At 42.5% G+C, this 20,528-nt stretch overlaps 1 protein-coding gene across 3 annotated transcripts in view; it reads left to right on the top strand.

Moving 5' to 3' along the window:
• The first annotated feature begins 222 nt into the window (after nt 1-222).
• sdccag8 (SHH signaling and ciliogenesis regulator sdccag8) overlaps nt 223-20,528 on the top strand; it is a 58,146-nt gene continuing 37,840 nt past the window's right edge. The window contains exons 1-13 of one of the 3 annotated variants that reach the window (XM_023394453.2): nt 223-401; nt 1,477-1,620; nt 1,765-1,850; nt 2,048-2,161; nt 2,240-2,365; nt 2,827-2,922; nt 3,335-3,399; nt 3,559-3,759; nt 4,117-4,255; nt 4,431-4,583; nt 4,979-5,113; nt 6,038-6,154; nt 6,714-6,856. In XM_023394453.2, coding sequence (XP_023250221.1) covers nt 335-401; nt 1,477-1,620; nt 1,765-1,850; nt 2,048-2,161; nt 2,240-2,365; nt 2,827-2,922; nt 3,335-3,399; nt 3,559-3,759; nt 4,117-4,255; nt 4,431-4,583; nt 4,979-5,113; nt 6,038-6,154; nt 6,714-6,856 — 1,586 coding nt within the window. In that variant the 5' untranslated portion in view covers nt 223-334. Of the gene's footprint in view, nt 402-466; nt 648-1,476; nt 1,621-1,764; nt 1,851-2,047; nt 2,162-2,239; nt 2,366-2,826; nt 2,923-3,334; nt 3,400-3,558; nt 3,760-4,116; nt 4,256-4,430; nt 4,584-4,978; nt 5,114-6,037; nt 6,155-6,713; nt 6,857-20,528 lie in introns of those variants that run through there. The other 2 variants (XM_023394451.2, XM_023394454.2) reach the window with 2 other exon arrangements.

The raw sequence follows: 20,528 nt of genomic DNA, 5'->3' as shown, positions 1-20,528 counted from the left end.
GCCGTGAAACTACTAATTGTGACGAGACACAATGACTACAACTCCCAGCATCTCCGAATTCGGAAGTGGGAGCCGTTGGCAGATGGTTGCCTCGTTTTGGTATTCATGTACACACTGACTGAACTCCGCGCCGGGGCGGTCACATAGGTTACATGGTGGAAGAAAACCATCCCGGGGCACACAGGTTTTATAAAACAAACACATCAACGTTGAGAACCGATGACCGTTACGACGTGCGAAATATGATCGTTGTTGTTGTTGTAGTTGTGCATGTTTAGTTAGCCTAGCATGTTTAGTTGGTAACATAACGTGAAATAACGTCAGTTATACATCAATGAAACCGTTGGACTCAGACGAGGAGGAACCGGAGCAGCTGGGTGCTTACCTGAAAGAACTGAGACGTAAATTGACGTTTTACCTTGCTAAATTTGCTAACTTAAGTTCTTTACATAATGAGCAGCTAAATTGTAAATTACATACAGTAGCCTAGCTGTGTTATAGCTAGGTGTCATAAAAGGTGAATGTGTCAATTATACTTACAGCCGTAGCGTTAGAGCAATGTCACCGACACCTCTATTATTAAGCAGTGTCACTGCCACCTGTTGCTGATTCCTCAGTCTAATTAACGAACAAGCGTCCTGGGCTAGGTAAGGCTACATTATCATGAAAACAAACATTAATCTATCGTGCTCTAATTTCAGATAGCTAACATTATTTCACCATTACCAAGTAATGGTAATGGTGGCCAAAAACATTTGCCACCAACGTGTGTAAATTGATAGTGAAGCTGAGTAACAGCTATTATATGTTTTAGAAATCCACCTTCATTAATGTGGCTATATTTGGCCAAAACTGATATTGAATTGACTTGGTTTACATTAGATATTCAAACTTCAAATGATAAAAAAGTACAAATCTTTTTATAAGGAAGTGTCCCACTAACCATGGCCAGATTACCTCCTGAGGGGCCAGGGGCTTCAAATTATTTGTTGGGCCCGACTGTACATGGCAGGTACATTATTTACCCAGGCTCTGGAAAACCAACCAATGCTCTAAAGCTGAAATGATTAGTTGATTAATTGATTAGTTGGTTGATAGAAAGATTAATGGTCAACAATTTTGACAGTTGATTAATTGTTAAAGTTTTTTAAGCAAAAAAAATTGACTGTTGGTTAGAAAGTATTTGAATGAAATGGGGCTGCAACTAATGATTATTTCCATTATCAAGTAATCTGATTATTTTGGTTAAGATTATTTTCTTGATCATTTGAGGAGGTTTTTTCCTTTTAAGTGTCAGAAAAAGGGTGACAAAAGCCAATCATGTATTCCCAAAACCCAAGGTGGTGCTTCTATGGTTCTTTTCTTCAATTTATAAGTTTAAAAAATTGGAGAAAGTTGAAAAACACCAACTCAACTGTCACGTGGCACAGAAATGATATAGTGAAAGAGATGTCTCTGTGTGTATATTGGTTTCAGAGCGAGCCAACCAGAATATCCAGCAGCTGAGCAGTGCTCTGGAGCAAGAGGTGGAGGAGGTCAGAGGCAGTGATGGCAGCCTATTCTCTGCCATGGCAGAAGAGGACAAGGCAGTATGGAGCCAAAAGACACAGAGCGAAGCAGGTGACTCAGTGATTAGTTTTGACAGCAGTTTGGCAGAGGCTCTGACCTTATAGAGCAGCACCTGGAGATTTCCCTCTGCATAATCTTGTTGACAGACAGTACACAAATCTATAATAATTTCTTGTGTGTCTTTTGGTACTGAAGTTAATCAACTGAAGAGCCTTCTACTGAAGCAGTGCAGAGAAATTCCTGCTCCTCTCTCTCCTTCAAAGACACAGTCTCCACCCAAGGTAGAATATGCAGCTTTGCATGGCAAACCATTTAAATGCATTAGACCAAAAAGCCTATTACAGAATGATCTGTTATGCTACATTCTCCATTGTAAAATGTGGTAAATCATTCAGGCTTTCCGATGGTATCAGTATTTTGCATGCCATTTGCTGTGTTGTGTCTCATTTTTCATTGTCACTCTTCTTACCCTTGTTAGAGAGGCCAACAGGAAGGAAGGACCAGTTTGCCTGCCTTTCAGGATTTGGTCCCAATGATTCACAACCAATCAGAGTACATTCAACACCTGGAGGCTGAGGTCAATCTCTGCAAGGTATGTGCACAAATGTACGTGTGTGTCTATATATAGACACAAGTTTCGATTAATTTCTGTGTGTGTGTGTGACTTCAGGAAGAGCTGCAGGGGATGAAACAGCGAATCAGAGTGGTGGTTGTGGAGAATGAGAAGCTGCAATCTGAGCTGAAATCCAAAGCTGTGGATGAATCTCTGAAAGAGTACACGATCCGCAACTCCATGGTACTGTGTGTGTATGTGTGTGTGTTCGAAAAGACAAATCATACATTTGTGTATGATTTGGGTGTTTTTGGTAAATAGTGTGTGTTTTATTTCATTGTTATGCAGGCAGTTCTGCTTGAGTTGAATATTTTCATAGCAGTATTTTCATATCGGTGTGTTATTCTGTTATTCTCTTACTTGTTTTAACCTTTTCTGTCCATCACTTGACATCCAAAGGAAAATAATTTGAGGAAATTTTTGTCAGCCATGATGGCTGTTGTTTCATGCAGTATTTCGTAGTGTGAAGACAGAAACTGAGTAAATGTCATTATATCCAACAAGCATTGCAAAGTGATCAAAATAAATGTAAACTACACATAAATAGGTGTTAATAACCTTAAACTCTAAATAACACAGGCATTGTTGATTAAATGATCACCTGTGGAAAAGTGGCTCATTATCTGTCCTGATGTGTTCCTCAGGTTAATGAGAGTATGGCAGCCAACGGCCACATAACCTCAAATATAGGCCACAGCGTGCTGCAGAGAGCAGAACACTCCACATGGAAAAATGAACTGGTAGGGATAATCGACCTGTGCTCCCCTTTCTTCTAGTTACTGTTCACTTCTCATCTTCCATCTTCATCCCACATGGGTCTCAGCAGTCATAGAATTTCAGTATCATAGGTTTCTATCTTTATGGTCAAGACAAGAAATTTTTGGGAAATTCCCATTTTGCCCATGTGTTACTTTACTTACTTTACTAAAAAAATGTTTATATATATATATATGTACCAAATTGTATTTCCAGCTTATTTTGTGCAGTCCTTTGCAATGTGACCTCTTTGAAACTCTTTAAAACTGGAAAAAACAGCCATTAATTGTTCTGAAAACCTGTTGTGGAATCATAATCTCATACCATCGCATCCTGTTTAATTCATTGTGATCCAAAGCCACATATATATGTTCTGAAAATGTTTATGTTCCTCAGGAACAATTGAAAGTTATCTACCAGGCCCAGGTTGAAAGCTTGGAGGCCCAGGTCATCTCCCTAAGGTCAGTGTACTACCATGCTATGCTGTGAAGCCAGTGTAGCCAGTAACTCAGGCTTTTTCCTTTTTTTTTTGTTTTTTTAAGCATTAAGAGAACAGTACTCATCTCCTGCCCCCTTTTCCCCCTCTGTTTCTCCATCTGATCTTTTTCTTCCATCGACAGGAAGGATCTGTCAGTCAGTCACAAGGAGTGTGAAGATGTGAAGGTTCGTCTGAGACACAGGGAGAAGCAGGCTGTGGATGCACTGAGGGCTGATGGGGCTCCCCGTGTGGCAGGATTGTGTCTAAAGTGTGCACAGCATGAAGCTGTGTTGGCTGGGACTCACACAAATCTGCATGTCCAGGCTATTGACAGGCTCACAAAGTCAGTACACACACACACACACACACACACACACACACACACACACACACACACACACACTACATTTTGCAGATCATCACAAGTTATCCACAGTGGACCGATTCTTCATACCTTGTAATTTAAGGTTTAAATTTCTGATTACATTATTGTACCCTGAATATTTTTTGTTCATTAATTATGTGTCTGTAGGAGATTTTCTTATAGCTCATGTTTTTATGTGATCACCTGTTTTTATTAGTTATTACATGTGCATAGCAAAATACTAAACATGTACAAAGACAGAGAGATACGAAAAAATAAGGGCCCCCATGTTGTTTTAAAGCTGGTTGAGCATTTTCTTGTCTGTTGATCTTCCAGAGAGCGTGATGAGTTACTGGTGGCTCTGCGTGCTGTGAGGGCTAGTCAGCAGGAGGCGCAACAGAGGGAGTGGTCTGCCTGTCTCCAGGTCAAACAGGCCGTGGAGATGGCGGAAGAAGCAAATCTGCACAAAGCTAGGGTATGGGAAACATACACACACCTTTCCAGCTGTGTTCACTCAAACAGCATTTTTATTTCTAATGCTCTTTGACTCAGCCAGAAGATTCCTCCTGAGTTGTCCTCTGATATTGTGTTTCCTCTTCTTTCTGTGGCTGGTTACTCCTGGCAAACTGACTGTATCTGTATGCATGCAGGTGGAGGTGCAGTGTGAGCAGTTGTCCAGGGAGCTGATTCGACAGAGGGAACAGCTGGAACGAGAAGCACAGGCCTTGCAGGAGAGACTGGCAGAGGCCAGAGAAGAGGGCCGTGCTGAGGCCCGCAAACAGAAAGACGAGCTGGCACATACAGTAAATCCTACTTATTCTCTATTTGTGTGTATAGAGAACTCTGGACTGGAACTATTTTATGTGGATGTAGTACCAATCCAAAGTTCTGCTTCTCTTGAAATACTGAACTCTACTTGAATATTAATGCACAAATTGAAAATGAGCCCTCATACTTCAATGAGATTAACAACCACAAGAGGGAAGTACTTAAATTGTTTGGCAGAAATATTAAATTAAATGTTTTTTATTCGATTGCGTAGTACAAATATCGAAATATTTACTATTTGTTGTGTTTAACTGTATGGAGTCCATGTATAGTGGCAGTTTTTATTGAAGGTCTTTAAGTTTCTGTAAAAAGCAAGCATGAATGTTATTACTTTTTTATGAAATGTCCATGGAAAAATTGTGTGTTCCAGGTGTCCAGCCTCTCACAGCGTGTTGCTGAGTTGGAAGGGCAACTAGACAGAGCTCACAGAGACAAGACCTCCCTGACCAATCAGCTGGAAGACACTCTTCGCAAACTCACCAATCAGGAACAAGACAATACCAAGGTGCGGTGTGTGTGCATTGTGCAAGAAGGCATTAAGTCAACATGTATTGTTAGATATCATTGGTGCTTATGTTGCCCATATTTTGCATTGTGCAGTCTGAATCAACATGATCCAGGACAACTGTTAAGGCTGTTTCAGCTTTAGGAAAATACAGCTACCTTACTTCAATGAAAGATTGAAATGCTGCTTGACCAGCACCTAACAAGAGATGGCTTTAGCTTTGATGGAACAGAGGTGAAGAACACTCCTGATACTTTTGTGCTGTCTACTTGTAATGCCTCTTGAAATCCACTGGATGGTAGCAGAGTTTTATCTATTTCAGTTCAATTTATTTTCTGGCTGTTGTGGGAGGAATAAATTCAACATGAGTGCATAAATAAGTTTAAAGTAAAGTAAAGACCCATGCTTAGTTTATGGTTTAATAATGTTGTAATGTACAATTTGGGTCTATATGCATGCAAATGGTAGAAAAGCATTGACTAAATTCCCTAGTGGGCTGCAGGGTTTGGCTTAAACTGAAAGACTCTGGCATTTCAAGCATTTCATTTCAACAAATTTGATGCCCTGCTAAAGTGTCGTGAAGACAGTGAATCCTTACCAACTTTAGCTTGTGAGCAATTCCTCACAATTAAGTGATTTTGTTTTTTTTTTTATTATTAGTAATAAATGATAGTGATAAAATTATCGAAGCACATAGTGTAGTTATTTTAAATATAATGAAGATAGAAACAGTCATTAGAGTACTATAACATACTGTATTTGAATCACTGAGCCTTACACTGGAAAAAAACACTCATCCGATGATTCAAATGAGTGATCATCAAGATAAGGATGGGGAATGATGATAAAAAGAAAAAATGGACAGGAAGTAATATTTGTTAATAAAAGGACTGGCTGTTTTTAATCAGTCCTTGTCATCTCTAGGTGAGTGTGGAGCTCCGATATCAACTCAGCCAGGCCCAATTGAAGAAAGATGAGGCAGAGAGAGAGCTCCGAGAGCTCAACACTAAGACCAACAGACAGATGGAAAAAGCTGCCCAGGTACGTCTGCGTTCAACCCATTGATTAGTTGAGATTTATTAGATGAATTAGATTAGGTCAGTAACTTTAAAGTTATCCAAGTTATCAATTAATTTGTTGATTATTTAGTAAGCAGTCACCATTTTTTCAGGAAGCTATACTGACGTGCAAGAAGCAAAATCAAGATCCCCTCAAATGTTTATGGTCAAACTTTCACATTTATTCCAAATAATTTGAAGAAGAATTTATTATATAGACAGTCCAGTGGGAATAAAGATAACAATGCAGTGCAAGAAAAGTCCTGGTTACACTTTTCAGTGACACAGCCCTTGTGAATTAGAATCCTTCATACAAAATATGAACTGCTCTGATTTAAAAATAAATAAAAAATACAGTTTTACCGTTTGGAATCAAACATTTTTAATTTTAGAAGATTAAACCTCGAATCATTTCCCTGTCAACCTTTACATGAGGTTGTAATCAGCCTTTGACATTGTGTTTGTTTGAGGGCATGAGGTAGATTGTTGTGAAAGCTTTCCTTACCACCTCTTCCCTCTCTCCTTCCATCTCTGCGGGACAGGAAGTGGAAAGGCTGAGCTCAGAGCTGGTTGGCTGTCGGCAGCATCTGGAGGCGGTCCAAAAGGATGGGAGCCAATGGCAGGCCGAAGCCCTGAGCCTAGCAGAACAGCTGGCAAATGCCCAGCGCCAACTGCACCTCACCAGGTAGTACCTAATCCTATTATACATGCCACCACACTCACGCACACACACATACACACAGCGCTCCCCTCTGCCCAGCTCCTGCCCAGCTCAGCCCAGTCCAGTCCAGTTCAGACCAGCACACCAACTGTACCGCACCAGGTAACAGCTAATCCTATTATACAAACCACACACACATAAACACACATGCGCGCCACTGTGCCATGGTCCCGGTACCAACTGGACCTCACCAGGTCACCTCTAATCCTGTTAAGCATGCCACAACATAATGCAATACACACACACATACACATATATACACACACAAACACACTTCCCGCTCTGTGCCACTAGGCCAGTGCCCAGCCCAGCAACAGCTCCAGCAGAGCCAAAATGGCGTCTGAGCCTTTCTTCTGTCCCTGGCGTGCACACACACACACACACACACACACACACACACACACACACATACACACAGAAAAGTGTGGCTGATGGTCACTGGACAGCCTGGCCTCCGTGCCACCTGCCAGTGCCCTGCACTCGTTCTCACGACGGGCGCTACCGGCTCTCCCCCTGTTATCTCCATCTTCTATCTTTCTTTCTATTGCTGCATCTTTCCATCCCATTTTTTTCCCTGTATCATTTCCTCTGTTCCTCTTTTATATATTCATCCTACCCATCCAGCCATACATTTATCTTATGTCCATCTTTTTGTCTTCATGTCTTTAGCTGTTTTTCCTTATCATCCTCTATTATTTAAATAATTCCTTTTCTTTTCTCACTGTCATCTCATCTTTCATTGTCCTCTCCATCCCATCTCTCCTGTCCTCCTGCATTCCTCTTTTCTCCTTTCCTTCCTTCTATCTCTCCTGTCATTCGCTGGCTGCTGTTCTCTTCCACACCATCCACTGCCAGGGCCATGCCAGCCCATGCCAACCGCCCAGGGCACTCTCTCACCCCCGCTGCCCACAGCCGAGGTGTCTGAGATGGGCACAGATGTGGCGGTGGTGCCCTGTGGTGCTGAAGGCTGCGGGAGACAAGTTTGTTCAGTCTGTGTGTGTGTGTGTATGTGTGTGTGTGTGTTTGTGTATATTTGTGTGTATTTGGGTTTATGTGTCCGTCAGCCTGGTGGTGTGTGTGTTTGTGTCCACTGCTGCTCCTGGCTCTGATCTGTGTTTAAGTGTGTTTTTCTGTCAGCTGGCCAGCGCTGACACACTGGCTGCATGGCGGGCTGTGATGTGTTTTAAGGGATGAAGCAAGGAGCATGTGTATGTGTGTGTTTGTGTTTGTGTGTGTGTGTGTGTGTGTGTGTGTGTGTGTGTGTGTTTGTGTGTGTATTTTGCAGCCAGCTGTGGAGAATGACATGCATATTAATGTGGCAACATGATGACTTTGACCTGTGCTAGAGGAGTCACTGGACTAAACCATTTTACTGCCATGTGTGCGGGTGTATGTGCATGAGAGAGTTTATAGTTTTATCTGTCCACAGATGCATACTAGATGTTTGACAGCTGTTGACTTGGCTGAGCGTGTAGCCATTCAAATTCAATTTTGGTCATTAGCAGTGAAAGCCACTTCTGATACTGATTTAATATGTAATTCCTTTTCCTACAGTACTGCATGAGAAGAAGGTTCACATGTTCACATGCAGTATCACAGTGCTAGAACTTTTAAAAAGCAGAATTGTCATAATGTAATTCACAGAAAATGGAGGGCACAGGGATAACCATCATAAAAACTACAAATCCCTGGAGAAAAAAAACTAACACACTAAATAACTATGCCATGTTGTACCACCACTTTTGGTAAATGGGTTAATAGCTCTTCTGAACAGTCAGACTTGAAGGGGTAATAATTGTTCAAGTATTGAGATAACGGCGTACACGTTCGAACAATCTTTCTTCTAACAAAGGCATTCATAACTGTGTGATCAATTACAAACAGAGAGCTTGAGAGAGAATTTCGAACTCTGCTTACTTTCTCACCTCTGCACACCTGGCTGAATGTGTGAGACAAAAGGTGTGGACAGATGGGAGTTTAGACAATGTTTGATCATCTGACAAGCTTTTGGGTTGAAACATACTGATGCCTTTAGAAAGATACAATATGTACAAATTACTTTTTTAGCTTTAGAGCAGCTGCGGGTCATCACTAGGTCACTTTTTGATATTATGTTCATCATCAAGTTGCATAGCATTGTGAATACGGAAAGAAACTCAATGAGGATTTTGTTTTCTGGTCTCATCACACTTAAGCTGTCCAGCAGGCTACTTTTCCCAAACCTGTTTTTTAGAGGGCCATAAAGTCTTCCCATCTATCCATTGATCCAGCCATTGTCTATTGCTATAATATCACAATAAAGATAAAGATATATTAAACTGTCTTTTTGAGATACATGCAGATGAAGGAGGGCATCTAACAAAATGGGGACCGTGGACATTTTTGGAGCAGCATAGCGAGCAAATCAAGCATCAAACACAGCAGCACACACCCACACACATCCACTTGTCGCATACACACCTGCTGAAATTTTGTCACAGCCTTTGTCCCTCTTCAGGCGAGCATTGTGTTTTTTCACCCTTTTTGGTTTTTTTACTCACTTGTCATGATCTCTGTTGCTTTTCTGTCATGCTGCTCCAACCTACATGAATAGACCTCAAGCGATTGTCCCCTTCCCTCCCTCCCTCTCTCTGCCTCTGTCTCTTTTGCTCTCTGTCTGTCCATCTGTGGGCCTTCTGGGGTTATGCAGAACCACATGTAGTTTATTCGTAGTCATGCCTCTGTTTGCCCTCTCTCGTTGTTCACTACAGAGTCATGCACGAGTCTTTGTAGCCTTAGTGGGCTGGTTTGTGTAACTGTGTTTGAGTGTGTTGGTAGAGAGTGAGTCGTGAGGCTTGAAGGCATTTGTATGACCAGCCATCGAAGGCAGCTCTTTGATTCTCTCTTTGCAACTTGCTCGCTCTCCCCTTTCATTCTGTCCTCCTCTCGTGGCCCAAATGATCACAGCCCGTCTTCAAACAGGGGACATGAAGCACAGCCAGCCTCTGTTTGATTTTTGATAGCCCTTCCTTCCTTTCTAATAAACACATACTTATGCACACATACACACACATATTGGTTTGTACAATTGCATACTTGCAAATGTGCACACTGATATGCACATCAGTCGAATCCACATGCCTGTATACACAGACAAAAACGCACACGCACACAGACACACACACACACGCACACACACAGATGCATGCACGCATCCGTGGGTCCCATGGCGGCTGGTGCGCTGTGCTGTGCTCCAGGATTGGATCATCAGCCAGCTGTGAGTTGGACAGCCCAGGATCTGTCCTAATCCCTGCCACTCTGTTCACATCGCCTCACATACACACACACATACACACACACACTCCAGTCCCAGCCCCAGCCCAGCAGAGGGCTTTACTAAGTTTGTTTTGTTTGTTTGCTCCTGTCTTTCTTCACTTTCTTTCTTTTCTTCTTTCCTTGTCTCCATCCGGCCTTCTCTCTCCCTGTGTTGTGATCACAGATCCCAAAGGCCATCGTGAAAACTGCCCAGCATAACTTCTGTTTCTACACATGCCAGATAGGCTTGAATGGATAGATGTGTGTTTGCATGCGTTAGTGTATCCATTGTTAGATGAGACCTGAGGCCTGCTTTGTGTTTGGGATAAGTCAAATGTCTGCGAAGCCCCAAATCTTCCACCAGTTCTGTTATCCCCATGAAATCAAGCATCCATGTTCATGAGGACACTTGCTTAGAGCTGTAGACGGACCTGAAGCTGAAAATACTTCAGTGAATAAGTTAGCTTGCTATCACTTTTTCACCTAGAACTTCTAACTGGATTCCTGGGCCAGGAAATGTCCAAACATGACTGTTCATATAATTTGATCTGCGTCTGTTTGTCGTGAACAGTAGAGCTTTCAGCTAAAACCCTCTGGTAGTGAATTTGATCAGGAGGCGTGGATGCTGGCAGGCAGATCCGATGCAATGAAACTTGCATGGGTGCTTGCAGTGGCGGCAACCCAAGAAACTGTTGATGGACACCAGAAGTGGAGGAAGCTGTCAGCTGAAGGAAGCTTTATGGGCTTGGGTAGCCCAGAGGATTGAAGCTTTTATGGTCTTTGAAGCAAAACCTCAGGTGTGGAAGGAGTATGGGGGGGGCATGGGGAAACTCTTCCAGTTGGCCTCAAAGAATGAATGGAAAACTGTCAGATACTAGGAAAAGGATGAATGAGCTTAACTAGACTGTTCTCAAGAAGAACTGCAGACCTTGATTATTGTTAAGCAGTGTTACACTTTAAGGATCTTTTGAACCTACATGGGATGGATGAGTATTGAGACACAGGGACAACTTTGCCCACCTCTCCGGCAGAGATCACTGTGGCAATGTGGGACGCCTCCCTGTGGAGATATGCGGGGCATTTCCAAGTGGGAGGAGGAGACGCCATGGCAAATCTAACACACTGAAGGGATTATACTGATTGTCCCACCTGTCCTGGGAATGCAGTGGGATCTGTGGTTTGGGAAGTTGGGCTTCCCTTGCAATGGAATCAATAGTGAACAAACTCTATAATGTATGACCTCTACCAACTTTGACATCGCATATTTTCAACAATTAGAGCATGGCAGACAAGCTGATATTAGTTTCATTGTGTCAGAGCAGCTCAGATAGTGTTACAGTTGTAAAGGGAAGTGTTGTTGACTGGATGCTGAGATCTTTGAATGCATTTATTGTCATGCCCTATACAGTTTCACCCACGTCTAGTTAGGAGAGAAGAGATGAGGTGTTAACACAGTATGAACAGTACGAAATGGGTTCAACACTTAGAGAAAATGGTATGAGATGACAGATCATGCATATTGATCAACATTAATAAAGTTGTGGTTAAAACAGACAGGCTAGGAGGAGATACATAGTTCCTGAGTTTTAAGGCCACACTCCTTTCTTTTACATGAAATCCAAAGATAGATGATAAGAAGTGAAAAGAGAGAGGAAGAGGTAGAAAGAGAGAGTCAAGACAAAGCTCGAGACCAACCGCTGTGACTCTTGTTCACAAAGTTCCCCAAACTCTATTAAACATGTCACGCTGCTGCTCTCTCTCTCTGTACCTCTACTTGGTTCTCTCTCTCTTTTTTTCTTCCCTCAGTTGTACATCATGATAGCAAGGTCTGGAAAGGCGGTGAACAGAACCGTGTGTATGTGTGTGAGGGCGGAGAAGTGTAAATGAGGAAGGTGAGGCAGCAGATGCCGCGTCCCGCCAGAGGCTCGCTTTGAGCAGCGAGTGAAATCTGGGCGCGACAAAACTGCTGCAAACCAACTCGGTGGGAGGCCCTTGTCCAATCACGGCCCGGAATAAAAGGGCCGGGGCGCCATGCGGGCTGCAGTCGCTCAGGAGAGGTGGGGGCCATAATGAACCTTCAAGCGCTGCCAGCGAGTGCGCACACACTTGAGCACAGCATCTTTCTTTCTACCTGGCATTAACAGTGCCTAACCACTGTCAACACACACATGCATGCACACAACCTCTACAGCAACTATGTTTGTGTGACTTTCTGCGTGTGCGTGAGCACATGTTTGAAGTGTCCTTGTTTTGTGATGCATTTTGACTCCTGTGTGAGCGTGCAGTTAGATGAGTTTGCTTGCACGCCTTTGTGCAAATGTTAAGTGTTGATACCTTTGGGCTACACCTGTGTCTGTTAAGTTTGATGTGTGTGTCTCTGTGTGACAGCAGCGGGGCAGTGCCAGGTATGAGGCTTGCTGTGTGTTTTTGTGTGATTGCGTGTGTGTTTGTGTGCGCGTGTGCTTGTCTGGTCGGCAGCCATGTTGTTGGGTAGCAGATGGCACCATGGTTGGCAGGGGAGGGGCTGCTTAGCACAACTAATCAGACAGTTACGGATAGGGCAGCTGGGAGGGCCGTCGGCCAGCCGTGTGTGTGTATGTGTGTGTGTGTGTACCACAGAGTGCCATGATGTTGACAGTGGTGGGCCCGTTGGCCTGGTGACGAGACCTTGCCGCGTTCTTCTCTCCTCGCTGTCGGAGTGCCCTCTCTGCCATCCTGCCTTCTCACCTCTCTCTCTCGCACTCTTGCTGTCTCTCTTGCTCAGTCTGTTGAGACCTGCTTGGTCTTTTATCTTTCTTTTAGTTTCTTTGACCCTTCATTTCCTTTTGTCTCTCTGTCACACTGTCTTTCTGTCTTACTCTCTGCTGCATCTTTCTTTCGCTGGTCTTTTGATTGTAAGTTTATTTGTGTTAATTTAGTTGACGTGACAGTAATTAAAACAATGTGTGTTTTTGTCAAGCTGGGTAAGAAAACACTATTTTATTAGTTCATTAAAAAGCCTTTTTAAAAACATGGCTTCTTGAGCAGGAACATTTCCTCTATCCTAACATTAAGCATATCGTGTTTTCATAATTTCAAAAGCTTTCAATGTTGTACACATGTTGACATTGATCAAGTGAGTCTCTTCTGTGTTTGTTTGTGAAAAACTTGGAGAACAACAAAAAAAAAGCACAGACTTCTTCTAATGCAGCCCTTATCTAATTAAATGCTCTCATCGTGTTGTGTTGTTTCCATTCCCCTGCTTATGATTCTGGTCTTCCACTATCACTTTCACCCTGTTGTAGTATGTCCACAGTTACAGCAAATACACTAAACATAAGACACCTGAGAGTGAGGTCATGATTCTTGTAGCTCATGAAACTGCTTAGCTTCACTAACTGATCTTCAACACTGAGTGTTGTATTTAACATCAGTCCTTTTTATCAAGTAGTCCATGATCTCTAAAACAAAAAAGACCAAATCTCAAGATTGTAATGTTTTGATTTTCAAATTCTTATTTCAGTTCGAGTGTTTGGATTACATTTGAATTGATTTTATACAACTAATATTATTAAATCAGTAATGTCATAGAGATTTGAATCTGTTTCAAGATGAGTGAAGGATGAATATTTACATCTGGGGGAAACAGTAGTGTAGTTATGACAAGCATATCCAACAAATAGCTTTATTCCTTGTTCTTCCTTCTCACAGTCATTTCAGCTGTGTACATCTTTTTCTTATCTTTTGCATTGTTTCCTTTATTGTTCACTCATGCAAGCCATATATTGTAGGTAGATGCTGCTAAGTGCCAGGAGACGAGTGCCCATCTCTCCACACCTCCTTACATCCATCCACCATCTCTATTTTATCAGAGCATAAATGATACCATGAGCCCCCCTGAGCTTACCTTGCTAACTCTAACTCTGTAACTGCATCAACTTAATTACACTAGAAAAATATAATAATGGTTAAAATGTGGACGCTATGAATTCAGCAGTGGAAAATCATACACCAGAAGTACCAGGATTATTAAGCAGAGCTGTAATCTGTCCATCCTGCGGGGCTGGGAATGGATGGAATAGACAGATCGCTGACTGGGAGACCTCAGGCAAGATGGAGGCAAATCTGTCGGCTACAACTGTTGTCACCCCAGCCAAGTGTGCCCTGGGACACTGGCCTACATACACACACTACGGCTGGAGGACAGAGAACGAAAGGGAGAGCACCAGCTCTCTGTCTTCCATTCACCATCCACTTTGTACCTGATTCTGGGTTCATCTGTTCTTGCCTTCCCTCTCACGCAATACATGCATAAAACCACCTCTTCAAACTATGCATGTATCTGTTTGTTTATGGAACAACTTGAAATGTTCTGAAAAAAAATCCCTGGCTGTCTCCGGCGGTGTTGGTTAAAAAGGATATAGTGACAAGTTTACCAGGGGATTTCTTCGTTTTAGTGGGTTGTACTGCATGTTACTGGATTGTGGTCGCAGTGAGCATGGATCTTTGTGTGTGTGTGTGTGTGTGTGTGTGTGTGTGTGTGTGTGTGTGTGTGTGTGTGTGTGTGTCATCTGGTCAACTTTGTGCCTTCACACATCCCTGCTGTGAGGGTGGCACCATCAGTGACTCTACACTGTGCCCACTGCCCAGTAGGCACAGCTTTCATCCAACATGACAGAACCTCTCTCTGCTCTTCTTTTCCCCTCATTTCTCTCTTTTACCTCACTCACTCTCTTTTACCTGATTGATCTGTCCTTTTATCTTTTCATCCTCTTTTCTTTTCATTTTTTTATCCTTCATATAGCTGCACTTTGTTCTCTTTTTTGTCTCTTGTCTTCAATCCATCCCTTTCTCTCTGTTGCCCTTTGTGGGCACAACACTGCCAAGCAGTGCCTTATAGGTAGTAGGACACTGCCCCCATCTGCAGATTTTATCTGGATGATCAAAAAGACAGGCGCAAGAGATAGGAGGGATGAGGATAAGACTGGAGCAATGTAGCAGCTGAGTGGAGATGTGGAAGATACATGAAGAATTATGGTAGAGAAGAGAGTGAGTTAAGGACGGTGTTATATAATAGAAGCAGTGGACAGGAAACATGCATCTGGCACTGGATGTGAGGCTTTGCCATCAGCTATTGAAGGAATGCCGTCTATGAAATCAGTTATGCTGGTCCACTTTTGGCGCTATGTTTATGTTCCATGACATCTGAGAGAAACCTAAAACAAAATAAACAATTGCAGTGTTAGTTTTTAGTGCTTCCACACATTATCCATTGAAATAATAAGAAGCAGTGTTGCTGTTTATTGTCTCTGGTGTAATCATTATCATAAGCAATCATAAAATGAAGACAATCCATATAGCTTGTGAAAAAAAAAAAGCCTTTGCATTTTTCAAAGAGATGAACATACTTCAAAAGGCCTGTTGCTCAATTACAGCTTGTTGTTAATAATTATGCCCATTGTCAAATACCATAGTTTCTCATCATTCAAACCGAAGCGCTGTGTGAAAAAGGTTGAAGGATGACACACGACCCTGACAGTGATGCTGTTTAATGCAGTCTGTTAGTAAGGAGATATAGGTAAAGACATGGCAGAATAAATATGAAGAAGATGACACTAGAGGTGAAGCTGGAAATGGAAGGCAGGGCAAACAGACAAAGGTAGATGCAGCTGAGAATAAAGAAGTAGAGGAGATATGGAAATTATGTGGAGAAGAGGTTTTAGGAGAATCCAGAGGAAGTTTTTATTGAGAGACAAGTGAGTGGATGGCATAGAGGAGGCAGAAGGGAGCATAGGACAAAAAGCTGTGAGGCTAGTGATGGTGTGTATATAATGGCGGGCACCAGGTGGGCACAAGCCCCCCTACAGTGCCATCTCCAGCCCTAGTCCCTCCTGCTGAGTTTAAAAAAGCCTCTCTTTGTTTTCCACCTCAATGACCACCTCTCCCTCACTAGGCGTTTGATCTAATGGCCCAGGAGTACAGACACAGAGGACAGGAGAGGAGATGAGTTTGCATAGGGTGTGGAAGAAATGAGGAAAAGAGGTGGGCAAGTAAGCAGATTCAGGAGGAGTTCACCAAAGATTATGAGGAGTGGGTTTGGAGAGAGATGGCGCATGTTCCTTCCTGCCAGTTGCCCCCAAGTTTATAACTGAGTGGGAGGAGTGAGGGGCATTTGAAACAACATCAGCTATGTCTCAGGTGTGAAGTGAATTCCAACACAGGTGGATTGTGCTCACACCAGGAGAGAACACTCCATGTGGTACAAAGTTTGAGTTTGCACACCTCTCTCTCTCAATGATTTGTTTTTTTCCTCATATAAAACTTTCTCTGTAATCTTTTTTTTTTCTATTAGAAAAATTGACATGCGTTGCATCCAGATTTATTATTGAACATCACCTTGAAATGCACTTGTATGTTTGTAAACATGCAAATATTTTTTTTAATTCAATAATTTTTTCCTGTCACAATCTTATTATTTAATATATTACAATATACAGTATTTGTTAATATATTTATATCAAAACTTTCATATCGTCAAACATGTATGATACGCTCAAATGTAATGAGAAGTATTTTTAAACTGTTATCCTGATTGAAATAATTAATTTTCGGCAGTCGTTTACCTTCTCAGCTGAAATTGATTTGACCCCCAGCTCTACCACATATGCTACCCACAACTATTTCTGTAGGGCACAGATTTGACACTGACGTTGCGTCCTGGGTTTCTGGATTGGGTCAGCAGGGGAGCATATTGTACGTATGCTCTGTGTTTATTTTTAAAAATCACAGATGCCTGTGCTGCCAGTCCGCTCTTCCTGTGTTACGACCACCAATCATCTGTGCCAATTAAGACTTTTAAACTTCTCTCGCTCTGTTTTCAGAGCAGATAGATGATGACAGAGGCCAATCAGCAGCTAATTACTTCAATCTAGAGCTGGTTTTTCTCTGAGCGAGTGTGTGCTTTAACAGCAAATGTTTGTTTCTGTGAGGGTCATGAGTATTTATAACTGTCTGTTATATATGCATGCATTTATTCATATGCATGAGAGAGTTAAAAACAGCTTTTAAGATGTGCATATTTCAAGAGTGTTATTGTCCATAGTGTGTGTGTGTGTGTGTGTGTGTGTGTGTGTGTGTGTGTGTGTGTGTGTGTGTGTGTGTGTGTGTGTTGGGGGGAGCATTTTTTTTTTTTTTTTTTTTTTTTTGCTAATTTAACATTTGCAGTTTTCTGTTTTTCGGGCACAATTGGCTCGCCACTGACCTTGGTGGTGGTGGGGGGGCTTTAGCGCTCCTTGAAGAAGAAAAGAGGCTTGGGCCGCCCGCTGTAAACAAAGTTGACTTGCCGACAGATGGATTGAATGACAGAGAGGCTAACTGAGCCAGGAATGGGCCTGGCAGCATCGCACTGAGCAGAGAGAGAGGGAGGGAGAGAGAGAGAGAGAGAGCGAAAGAGAGAGATAAAGGGGGGGGGGGGAAGAGGTGGCCAACAGGAGAGGAGGTGTGAACAGGTGCAGGGCCGCTGAAGGAAGAACCAGCAGATGGAGAGAGACACAGCCAGTTTAGTTACAGGAAAAAAAGGGTGGGAGGGAAAAGAGGAGGGAGCAGGGAGAGATGGAAACAGCAGAAAAAAAAGATCGGAGCAGAGATGAGAACGCTCTGGACGGATAGATAGACAGATATTGTAGATGGAAATATGGGCTGGGCAGAGAGCAAACGAACAGTGAGGCTACATCAGGCTACCTCTGCGTTTGATGTGTTTGTTTCATAAGGTAGAGCGGCAAGATGAAGAGAGGGGAGCAGAGTGATTGACTTACATCACCCCGAGGTTTAATAAAAACGTGCTAAAACACATCGAGGTGCGTGAGAAAAAATTGTGTGACACCGTGTGTCGCCTGCTACACAAAACAATTCAGATGTTTATTGTACGCAGCATCGCTGATATGCAGCACAGCAAATGTTCAATATGTCACTTTATTTTCTCGTCTATTGTTGGCAGTATCGGTTAGACAGGCCTGCACGAGGCCTCTGTCTCACCATCTCTCAGTCGCACACATGAAAAAAGCACACTCACACATAAGCAGGAATCATATTTGTAGTTCTGCATATCAAACTGTTGAATATTAATGTTGTCTGATTGATGCAGTCCATCATAAATAGCTGTGGATCCACTGGAATTCCTCCACAAGAATGAATCATCAGGGTTGTCACCATTTTTGAGCATTTGAGATGCGAGCAAATAGCAAACAGTTGTAATTTTATAGTACAGTGTCAGTAACATTGTGTCAACATCAAAGTCAAATAATAGCTTTGGGTGCATCAGTTTTCATAATTGATTTGAATACTGTTTTTTTTTTTTTTAATCTACGTATATAGTTAAATGTATCAGTTTAATTTCAAATGTATCTTAAAAAAATACAATCAAGAGTGTTTTTATTTCTGTTGATATTGTTATTTAGATCTTAGATGAAAGCAGGTGAAGATATGACAGGTAATTCACAAATCTGTAAAAGTCTGATACTTTATAAAAGACAAATTTAAAATTATTGATATTTAAATATAGAGAAGATGATGGAGTTATCAACTCAAATACTGTCACAGTATAACTTATTGGTATAGATGGTCCTCTATAACAGAAACAGTATCATTTCCTCCTCATCTCTTTGCAGTGATCATCAGTGTCTTAAAACAATCGGTCTCGTTTGTCGCGAACAAAGCTTGTGTGTTTGTATGTTTTTGCTATAGGCCGGGTTCACAGTCTGATCACCTGTATGGTAATTCCACACCTGTTATTTTGCAGCACAGGGTCATTACAGAGCATAAATATCAATATGTATTTATTTCCGCAATTGTTCGCTTTAGTTTTCCATTAGTTTTCATGTTTAGAATATATAGACATTATTTATCTTTACTCCTTTACCTTGGTTTTGGCAACTGAATGCTTCCAAAAAGTAACTCAACTTTGAACAGAGCTTCATCAGTCACATTGTTTTTTTCATATTTGAAATTACAACAAAATATGTTGTATATTTTGTGTATTTTACATGTACGCGAAGATTTGCCCTTATTATTTGTGTGTTTATGAACACACACAGCTACCTGTGTATGTGACTTAAGTTTGTATGTATGTGTATCTCTGAGTGATATTGTGTTTACAGGGAGAGAATATAGTCTTCTTTACTTTAGTCCAAGCAGCGGTCAGTGGTGTCTGGCGTTGGCAAATGTCTTCTGTTCCTCCAAGTCCACCGTCTGACTCCAATTTGTGCTCGTTCTCTGATAAACCGCGGCATTTGGTGGTTCTGGCGTGGGATGCCGGCTGCACCATGGGGTGCTGCAAACTCCGCGCTTGGTCAGGCCCTGGCACCCCACATCTAATGGGCAACAGCTTGAATAGTGCCCACTTAGGCAGGCAGTGCGGACTGGGCCCCCTCTTCTTCCTCACCACTCCAGCCATCTAGCCAGCCAGCCACCGCCTCTGCCACCTCCCACTTACCCAGCAGCCACTGTACCTGGCCGCAGCCCCAGAGCCATTCCAGCCTACCTTAGGCCCCTGGCCCATGCAGCTCTCGCCATACTTATCAAGCTGTCCTACAGCGCATCAGGCCAGGCATATACAAACAGGCCCAGCCATCCTCTAACTGAATATTCAGTCTATTGCCTCCTAGGCCCAAACAAGAGTTCCTGCCACAGGCAGCAACCCAGAGCCCATTCACCAATTAGCTGGAAGGCAGATTATTGTCCAGGGAGAATTATCCAGCTCCAGCCCCACACATTCAGCCTCTGCTCTACCCGTCGCCCTTAACGCTTGCTCCAGGGCTTGGCTCTCCACTGATGTCTCTCCTTTGCTTTCTCTTTTTTATGCTTTAATTTGACAGTGCTCATCAGCAGCCATTTTGTGAGAGCATTCTGCAAATAAACATGTTCGATTTGATTGGGAATACAAAATGGCGTAGGGGAAGGAACCGCCTAACTTAGCCCGACCTTCAGTTTGAACTTGACCGTCAGTGAGGCTCTCAGGCCTTTGAAACAGGATATGAACTCTCAGGCCTGATGAATTAAACCAACACTTAAAATCATGGTCGTCTTCATGCAGAAATGAAGGCCTAAAGTCTGTTCTGTTCTCTTTTGAACAAGTTTGTTAGGACTTACTTAAAATGTAGGTTCAGTAGATCAGCAAGACCAAACAGATGCCAAATGTGTAACGCTCTGTCTTTTTGCTTTTCTATCTTCTGTTTTTTTTTTTGTTTTTTTTGTCACACTCCTCTTCCTCACCACCACTCTATTGCTGACTGCTGGAACTTTCTGGCGGTCTGTCTGATGCTAATTGGTGGGTAAACAGGTCTGGTGAGAGTCCCCCCCCACCCAC

Source organism: Seriola lalandi, unplaced genomic scaffold (genome assembly GCF_002814215.2).
Source record: "Seriola lalandi dorsalis isolate HSWRI2012SDOR001 ecotype SW California unplaced genomic scaffold, Sedor1 jcf7180002054948, whole genome shotgun sequence".
Taxonomy (NCBI): domain Eukaryota; kingdom Metazoa; phylum Chordata; class Actinopteri; order Carangiformes; family Carangidae; genus Seriola; species Seriola lalandi.
The sequence above is the reverse complement of the archived record's forward strand: the minus strand, read 5'-3'. Positions and strand labels throughout refer to the sequence as shown.